This window comes from Prinia subflava, chromosome 2, assembly GCF_021018805.1.
Source record: "Prinia subflava isolate CZ2003 ecotype Zambia chromosome 2, Cam_Psub_1.2, whole genome shotgun sequence".
Taxonomy (NCBI): Eukaryota; Metazoa; Chordata; class Aves; order Passeriformes; family Cisticolidae; genus Prinia; species Prinia subflava.
Genome location: NC_086248.1, coordinates 1,109,483 through 1,119,025, shown reverse-complemented (window position 1 = coordinate 1,119,025; position 9,543 = coordinate 1,109,483). Strand labels below are relative to the sequence as shown.

At 50.2% G+C, this 9,543-nt stretch overlaps 1 protein-coding gene across 1 annotated transcript; it reads left to right on the top strand.

Moving 5' to 3' along the window:
* Positions 1-414: 414 nt before the first annotated feature.
* Positions 415-9,100, top strand: LOC134564153 (interferon-induced very large GTPase 1-like). The gene has a single exon (XM_063422827.1). It carries the CDS (start codon positions 415-417, stop codon positions 7,711-7,713), a length of 7,299 nt encoding a protein of 2,432 aa, XP_063278897.1. The 3' UTR covers positions 7,714-9,100.
* The last annotated feature ends 443 nt before the right edge of the window (positions 9,101-9,543 follow it).

Here is a 9,543-nt window from a genome sequence, read left to right as displayed (position 1 = left end):
TATTAATCAACAATAGCTATTTCTTTATTGTCAGTAACAGAAATAAAGGCATCAGTTATTATTACACAACTACAATTACTTCTGCAAAAGTTAATGTTATAATACACAGTACATATCCTCTGTTTTAATATTTGACAAAAATTGTGTCTGTCTCTGTGTCCATATTTGTGTCACTTTATGTCTGTTCTATCTCTGGAATATGCACTCAGCTTCAGGGTTCATCCTGCAAACAGGAAAGCAACAGGCACATCCAGAGTGCTGGGAAGGAGACCCTGGCTCTTGTGCCATCCCAGGCTGGGCTCCTCCAGCCGGGTGGGAGCAACCCCCGGGGCTGCAGCTGCTGCAGAGCCTCTGCCAGGAGGCTGGGGCCTCTGACAGCACCTCAGGGAAAGTCTCTTCTCTTCCTCCACAGAAATGGCTTCGCAGCAGGACACAAAAGAGGGGAAAGAAAAGACACAACTCCTGGTAGAGGAATTAAAGAAGGAAGGACTGGATACTGGATACTGGCTGCCCAAGATGATGCAGATCCTGGGAATCAAGAGCAGAGAAGCCCTGCAACATCTGGAATATGAAGACTATCTCAAGCTGGAGTGTGAGGTACGGCACCCCTGGGAGAAAAAGGCACTCCAGAAACTCCTGAAAATAACAAATGACAAATCAAGCACCAAAGAGGTGCAGAAGGAACATTTGGAGAAGACAAAGCAAAGACAAGAAGTGGCCAAACAAGCCCTGAATGATCTGACAGAAATGCTCAACAGCCACAGCCACAGCCAGGATGCTGTGAGGGAGAAAGCAGAGACTCTGTGGCAAGCCATGGAGATTCCCAAAGAGTTCTGGCCACCACCAAAGAAACCCTTGGCAGATATGCTGGAGAGCATCCAGAAGCAGCTGGAGCAGCAGGAGTTGTCAGCAGTCAGGAAGGAGAACATCCCTGACACGGAGGTGCTGAGGCGGGCATCGGGGGGACTGGCCCTGCAGGGAATCTACAGAAGCAGCAGACCTGAAGATGTGCTGGCAAAGCGAGAGCAGCTCCTCAGGGTTCCTGAAGGATTCCAGCTCACCGGTCCAGAGCAAGGATCGCTGCTTGAGAGGAAGGAGTTCTCCTCCTCTGCAGCAGAATCCACTTTCACCAAGTCCATGGAGCAGCTGGGCTTCAGTGTGAGTGTTTCTGTCAAAGCCTCATTCTGGGGGATTAATGTGGGAGCAGGTGTAGACTACAGCAAGTCCTCACAATCACAGGACACCCACAAGTCCCACGCTGAGCAGAGCTACTTTTGCACCACCAAGTACCAGTACATCCCTCTGGCATCCTGCTACTTCCAAAGGCATCAGCTTCGCCTCTCGGATGCGGCTCTGAAGGAGCTGCAAGACATGGAGCAGCTTTTGAGCTTCACTCAGGAAGACAAGGGGCTCCTGCTGAATAGGTGTGAGAGGTTCTTCAGCAGGTTTGGGTCCCACATAAACCAGGGTCCGCTCCACTTTGGGGGGATATTCTGGTGGAAGGCATCAACAGAAGGATTCCGAGCCGAGCACAGGGAAGAGGTGAAGCGACAAACGTCTGAAGCACTGAACGTTTTTGTCGGGGCCAGCTGGGGTGGCTTTGGGGTCAGTGTTGGGGGATCCCTGAATGTTTCTAAATCCAGCTCAAAGGCTTCTGTCCTGGGGAGAGCCAGAGAGAGTTCCCATACAGCAATTCAGCTCTATGTGGTCAACACAGGGGGCCCCCCAGACACAGATTCTCTTCCTCAGTGGAAAACAGGGCTCATGTCCGATAACAGAACGTGGTGCCTTATCGACCGTGGCTTTGAGCTGATCCCAGTGTGGGACGTCATCGTGTACAATCACAGCGGGGATTTTAAGTCTGTCGGTCAGATGAGCAGAGCCCTCAGGGCTGCGTACAAAGAGCTGACCAATCAGAGTCCAGGCAACATTTTTGGGAAGGAAATAGAAATTGCAGCACAAGAGGCCAGAGATTTCATGGAGACTGTGAAGACCTGGGAGGTGACGGTGGATGAAAGGAAGCTGCTCATGCTGATGGAGCTAAAAGATGATCTGAATGCAAAAACCGGGAACCCCAGTGTGTGGATCAACATGTGCCTGTCACACAAAGCTCTGCAGGACTTCCTGGTGAACACCATGCGGAGCTGCCAGGAGTCACCTCCGAAAAACACCAGCTGTATCAAGGTCATGTTGAGAAGCCTCCTGGATCCTCATATCTACTCTGTCAAGGACTTCCCTGAGGCTTCCTTCATTATGCAATGGATCTTCCAGACTGAGCAATCTCTTCCCAGATCTCCCAAAGTCTCAGAGGTTGGAGACCTCATCAAAACCCTGCAGCAAATGAAGGAGCACATCCATGCTGTCACCTACGCACCAGGAAGCTCTGCTTCTGCCGTTCATGAAGCAAAGATAGAAGCCACCATGACCAGCAGCCTCGCCATTTATTCCTTACTCCAATCCCTCCAGGAACAGGCTCAGAAGGAGATGGAACTGTTGGTGCTCTTGATTGTGACCAGCACAGGGTACCAGGTGGAAAGCAGCACTTTCCAGCACCTCCTTGGACACCCAGAAATTCAGTACATGGCCAAGGAAATGGAAGAGGCACATGAGGAGTACGTGAACCTGAAGGAGCAAGATGCCAACAGAGCTGAGGCCTTCATTTTGCTGACAGGTCTGACTGTGATACCAGAAAGTCAAGAGCTGTCCCCTGAGCAGAAGAGGGAGCGTTTAGTTTTCATGGAAGATCACATGAAAGGCTTGTGGTCCACAGGCATAAAGAATCTCCTTCAAAAGCACAGAGGAGATGAAGACTGGGAGAGCCTGGAACGGGACTTGAATTCTTTGATCTGTGGGTGCTTGGATGACAAATGGGATGAAGAGAGGATGCAGAACATACTGAGAGACCTGGAAGACACTTTTGCAACACCTGAGCCCCCCAGTCAGTACCAATCCAAGTCAGACAGCAGCCAATCCAAAGGAAATGAAGCTACTATAAACAAGGAGTTCTTCCAGTTGCTCAAGCGCCTTGGGCTCGAAAGTCGCTATCCAAGAAAAATGGGGATGGGAGATTTCCACACCATCAACAAGACATCTCTGCAGGACAGCCAGCCCAGCCAGGACACAGAACTGCCAGTTTACTTTTTGAAAAAGCTTTTAACCCTGGATTATGGGGTGAGGTACCTGACTTGCAGCAATGACCGCAACCCAGGCCTTGCACCTGTGCCACAAACTAGAGAACAAGAGAATGAACAGTCAGACTTCTTTGAAAACTTTCTTGATAATCTGATGGAAGCAGCCACTGAACCTGGAGGCACGGATGGCCATGTGCACCCCATGGACCTGCAGATGGCCATTTTCCATTGCGCTGATGACTTCCTGAGACAGACCCTTGCAACCAAGCTGGCGTTCTGCCAACTGGCCCTGCCTCTGCTGGTGCCCAACCCGTGCACTTCACGCATTGAGTTCCCGCTCTACACCCTCAGCCAAATCAAAAGGAGCTGGAAAGAAGTGGAGAAGTCAGGAAAGCAGGCTGGAACAAAGAGTTACACCAAACTCATCTTTCAGGCACAGACACCCATCGTGTCCTTCTTCCGCATTGGCAGCTCGGCCTCCTCTTCCAAGTCTCAGCTCCTGAATGCTCTGCTGAGCAGACGCAAACACGACACTTTCTTCCACCGCCACTGCAGAGGCAGCACCAGGGAGCGTTTGCTGATGGAAGGGGTGGTGGAGATCGCCTGGTACTGCCCGCGTGGAAGTCCTGAGGACACCTTTGAGTGCTGCGTGGCTTTCTGTAACCTGCATGGAGACGCCAGGGATCACGGAGCACAGCTGCAGTTCCTGCAGGAGATATCTGCTGTCAATGTGGCTCTCGTGTCCGATTTAAAGGACATGGACAGCAGGGGCAAAGAACTTCTGCAGGGCCTGTTGCAGTCACAAAGGCCTTTGATTTGTCTTCTCACAGAAAAAGAGAACGTTGCGGCTGGACGATCCAACAAAACTGTAGCAATAGGGATGAAGAACAGAAATGAAGCAGAACTGATGGAACAGCTGACCAAGACAATTGGGAATCTCCTAGGAGGGTCTAATCCACGTTTCAGCCTGGACACCTGCGTGGACAAAGCTCGCCAGCACGGATTCATAGTGGATGCAGATCAGGCAGCGTGTGTGACAGCCAAAGCAAAGGCAAAGGAGCTGGTGGACCTTCTGAAGAAAGAGAAGCTGTCTGAGATCAAATCCCAGCTGCTGCCACTTCAAGGAAAACTGTGGAACCAGTGGTGCAAAAAGGACAAAGAACTCACTCGCTTGCAGGAGAAGAGGAACAAGAGCATTGAGCACCATCGCAGCCAAATTGAAAACGAGAAGAAAGCAATAAGAATAGAGCAACTGGAGAAAGCTTTCCCTCTCAATCCACTGATGAAATCATTCCTTGTCTTTCTCCAGACCCAGCGAGCAGATACTAAGAAATACTTCCTGCAGTGGATGAAGGTCTTTATGAGTGACCTGTCCCGCGGTCGAGTTGAAGAACTCAGGAGAGACTATCATGAGTTATGGTCTGAAATCCTGGCAAGAAAGAAAAGCCAGGAAAAAAACAGTGTGAATGCTGAGTTGCTGAGACGCTTGGATGCCCTCTCTGATGAAATCAATGATTCATCCATCAGCCTGGAGAACCTTCTGAGAGAGGTAGGGCAAATTTATGAAGCTCTGCAATTAATGAAGACAACGACTGAGAGTTTTGTCAAACTGCCAGAGACTGCAGCAAAGCTGATGGTTTTGGGTTATCCCGTGGAGCTGATGGATGGGGATGCTTCTTACCTGCCCTTGCGCTGGGTGGAAGCAATCTTTGACAGCTTAATTGAGAGGCTGGGGGACAAACGAGTGTTTGTGCTCTCTGTGCTCGGCCTCCAGAGCAGCGGCAAGTCCACCCTGCTGAATGCCATGTTTGGTCTGCAGTTCAACGTCAGCGCGGGGAGATGCACCCGCGGAGCCTTTATGCAGCTCATCCCAGTGGGCGAGGAGCTGCAGCAAGACCTGGGCTTTGATTTTGTGCTTGTGATTGACACAGAGGGACTTCGTGCTATTGAGGTGGCCAATAAACAGTCCCTGAACCATGACAACGAGCTGGCCACCTTTGTCATTGGTGTTGGCAACTTGACTGTGATCAATATCTTTGGAGAAAATCCATCAGAAATGCAAGACATTCTCCAGATCTCTGTGCAGGCTTTCCTGAGGATGAAGAAAGTCAATCTTTCCCCAAGCTGCCTCTTTGTCCACCAAAATGTGGGAGAAATTACTGCCAAGGAGAAGAATATGGAAGGACGAAGGCGTTTTCAGGAAAAGCTGGATGAAATGACCATGGTAGCTGCTCAGCAGGAATTCTGTGACATCTCCTCCTTCAGCGATGTCATTGGCTTTGATGTGAACACCCACATTCACTACTTTGCTCACCTGTGGGAAGGAAACCCCCCAATGGCACCACCCAACCCCACCTACAGCCAGAATGTCCAGCAACTCAAGAGCAAAATCTTCCAGGCGGCCAAGGAGCAGTCACAGCGCAGCATTTTGAGGCTGTCGAGCCTGAAAGTTCGTATTGGTGACCTCTGGAATGCTTTGCTGAATGAAAACTTTGTTTTCAGCTTCAAGAATTCCCTGGAGATTGCTGCCTACAGGAAACTGGAAAGTGCCTTTAGTCAGTGGACCTGGAGGCTGAGGAGTCACATCTTAGATGTACAGATGAGACTGGACAACAAAATTCGGAATGGGGACTTGCAGAACATCCCCAGAGAACATCTTGAAGGGCTGGTGCAAGAGACAAGTGATGCCATTGAGAAAGAAGTGGAAAAGTATTTCAAGGAAGACAAAGACCATGAGACACTGGTGCAGTGGAAATTAAGCACAGAGCTGAAGCTGAAAGAACTAAAAGAGACTCTTCTTCTTGAAACAAAAAAGAAATGTGAGACTCTTATTGAGCTACAGAAGGAGCAGAGGAAACTGGATGCAAAGAAGTTGGAATATGAAGATGAGCTCCTGAGAAGGAGTAGGGAGCTGGCTGTGACTTTGAAAGGGAAGAGCCTCAGTGAAGGAGAACTAAAGGACAACTTTACTCTTGTCTGGAACGAGTGGATTGCCGAAGTCTCCCGTGCTGCTCCTCCTCCAGAACGGGTGGATATTGATAGAGATATTGAAGACGTCCTTCTCGAGCACTTTAAGGTGCCAGGTTTCCATGCACGGATCAGGTCATTTCCCAAAGAGAGAGGATTTTCTTTTGACAAAGAGAAACACATCACAAAGAAAAAGTATTTTGGCTTAATCTCAGATCCCAGGAGCATTTCCAATGCTGATGTCATTAACTTGCAGCACATCACAGAAAACATCATAGAGAGTGTGAGGGCCAACATTGATAAGAAGGAGCAGGAGAAGCGGGATTACAGTCGAAGTTTTATTCATGAAATACTCAATGAAGTAAGAAAAGGTGCAAAGTCTGTGCCCAGCAATGCAAAATGTACTTTTAACAGAGAGTACAGCATAGATTTGTCTCTGTATCTGTGCAAAATGGCAGCAGAAAGGTTTAAAGCCATGCACGAAGCATTCCAAAAGGCAAATGACCCAGTTGTGTACCTGAGCAGCAAGAGAGAAGATTTCTTCCAATGTTTCCAGATTTCCTGCCAAGGAGCCACTTCCATCACAACTTTTGCTGTTTTCCTTTGTGACAAGATTGAACCAGCTCTTCATCTGGCGGTCTATGAGAGGACAGCTAAAGACATTGCTGAGGACATGCAGGGCAAATTCCCAGATTTCCAGGGCAACAGAGCCAATCTGGAAGTTTACATACTGAGACACCTGGCAGAACAAGAAAATTTTGAGGATTTCAAGCAGTACCTTAAGTTTCCAAAAGAGTTTTTTCAGAGTTACATTGAGACCCGAGTGAAGAGTTACTGTTTAGATGAGAGCAAGAGGCTGCAGAAATTTTTAGATTCTTCCCTTAATCTTCTCTATCGAAACATCCTGTCAGCAGTTTCTTTATCAACCCAAATTGTCAAAGACAGACAAGACAGAGAGGACAAAGTCTCTCTTTGGCTGGATGAGTTTTGCAGGAAACTGACAGAGGTGATCAGCTTGCCCAGAAGTGACCTGAAGGGCCTTGAGCACCAGGAGGTCACAGACATTGAGTTCCTGAGCAGTGTCATGGCAAAAGCTCTGAATGACCTGAGGGACAGGCTCAAGAAAGAATTTCCTAACGCTGACCTGAGCTCGTTTTCAAGGCAGCCTCACACCATCCTGGCAGAGCATTTTTCAGGGTGCTGGGCAAAGTGTCCATTTTGTGGTTCAGTCTGCACAAACACCATGCAGGAACATGATGGAGACCATCAGGTGATTTTCCATCGCCCACAAGGTGTGACGGGATGGAAGTGGCGTGGGACAGACCACCTGATCATTGATATTTGTTCCAGCCTTGTTGCAAGTGACTGCATTTTCTCTTTTGATGATAGCAAATGGTTCCCCTACAAGACGTACCGTAATGCTGGACCTCCTCTTTCCACTTGGAAAATTCTTCCTGATTCCTCCATGCAGGCGTACTGGAAATGGTTTGTGTCTCATTTCAGGACACAGCTGGAAGCTTTGTACAACAAGAAATTTCAGGGAAGAGGAGAAATCCCTGAGGCGTGGCAGAGAATCACCAAGCAGGAAGCACTGTCCGAGCTGGACAAGCATTAGGCCACATCCATGGGAAGGAAGAACCACAAAAGCTTTGCAGTTTAGAAGAACTTTTTTTAAGACTCTCCACAAAATGCAGTTCCAATGATGATGCTCTCAAGCCCAGTGAAGACAATGGTATCCAATTGCTCCCAAATTTGGTGAAATCAGGCACATTACTGCAGCCATTGCTCAGCAACTCCCTCGCTTCATGACAAAGCCAGAATCCTCTTGCCTTCTTGCTATAAACATTTCCCTCTGCTTTGTCCTAGAGCCAAACCAAACCCCCTCCTTGGGGTGATCGGCTTTGTGGCCAAGCCTGAGCCCAAGAGCCAGGGCAAGGGCAAAGACAGCACTCCAAGCACCCCTTGCATCAGCTGCTGTGAGACAAGAAGGGACAGTGCCCCAAAGGCAGTTTATCCTGCAGCAAGGAGGTGTCCTGCTCAGAGAAAGGGCTGTGGGACCTGAGGCCAGCTCCATGCTGGCTGCAAGCTGTTCTGCTTGGCTTTTGGGTGTCATCCTTCCCTCCCTGACTGCAGCCTCCTGGATCAACAGAGGCCGTTCTCCCAGCAGGAGCTGTTGTGCCTCTGGGGTCAGGAAAGCAGTGACACAACCACCCCAGGGCTCAGGCACTGCTTTCACTCCCTGTCTCTGAGGTGCTGTGTCTCTGTCCAGGGCAGCTGCCCCTGCTCAGGTGCCTGGGGCTGCTGCCCTTCCCTCCAGCCCTCAGCCCCTGCAGGAGTTGCTCCTGCCCTTGGCCTTGCTGCTGAGCAAAAGCCTTTGGAATGCCCCATGTGGAGAATCCTGTCTGCCAGCACCTTCTGCAGCAGCCCTGGGGCAGTGCTGGTGCTGTCCAGGCAGGCTGGTGGCACCGGAGCCGTGCTCTGGAGAAGGTGGCACCAGCTCACTCTGCCCCAGGGAGCTGTGGGGGCTTTTGCTGTGCAGGTGCTGCAACCCCGCTGGCGATGCGAGGGCCAAGCCCTCCTGGAGAGCTGGCTGAAGGGCTGCTCCAGCCTCATCCCCTGCAGGCTCTGCTAATAAAGGAGTTGATTTGGACAGTGCTGCTCTGTGTCTCCTTTGTGTTCAGGGGAGCCACAGCTGGGGGTGACTCGAGCTCTGTGTGCTGCAGACAGGCAGGGGACAGAGGGGTGCCACTGGTGAATTCCTTAGGCCTCAAAAACAGGCCCTGCCTGAGGCCTGAACATTAGGCCCTGAGCCAGAGTTGACCTGCAGATGAACCTTCCAACCAAATGTTATATGTATCTGCTAATTATGGAAGTACTGTTAGTCATATTATAAATGCATCAGCTCATTATTGAAGCATCATTAGCCATATGATCTATGAATGTACTCATTAGTGAAACATGCATTTACCTCTCCCTCTTTAGAAATCAGACAAGACCATGAAATCTGACATCTGGCCTTGTTTGAGACTGTAGGATCGAAGACAACTCTCTTAGTTCCTTTTTTGGGATCTTTGGGAGGAACCCAAGAGGAGCCAGAGCTTGTCTGTGGTAGTGTGTGCTGCAAATGCTGAGTACCAGGGACTGGGTTCAGCTGGGCTGAGAGGGGATTTGGGTGGGGAATGTCCCAGTGCAGCTCCTGGCGTGAGTGGGGGAGACCCAGTGCCTCAAATGGGTGCAGTGGAGAGGACCCAGTGCAGCAAGGGTGGGTGGCCTCAGGCCTGGGCTGGGGTATCAGGAGGGTGCAGGGTCCCTCACCTGCTACCCTCACCTGTGCCAGCTGTCCCAGCTCCCTCTCCAGTACAGCCAGACTGTTCCCTGCACCTTTCCCTGTCTCTGCCAGGACCCTTGGCCAAAGTCTCCCTCAGTGCGATCGTCTGGCACCACC

What these genes read in the sequence shown, in the direction of transcription:
- LOC134564153 (XM_063422827.1), top strand. Translation starts at nt 415, where the DNA reads ATGGCTTCGCAGCAGGACACAAAAGAGGGGAAAGAAAAGACACAACTC.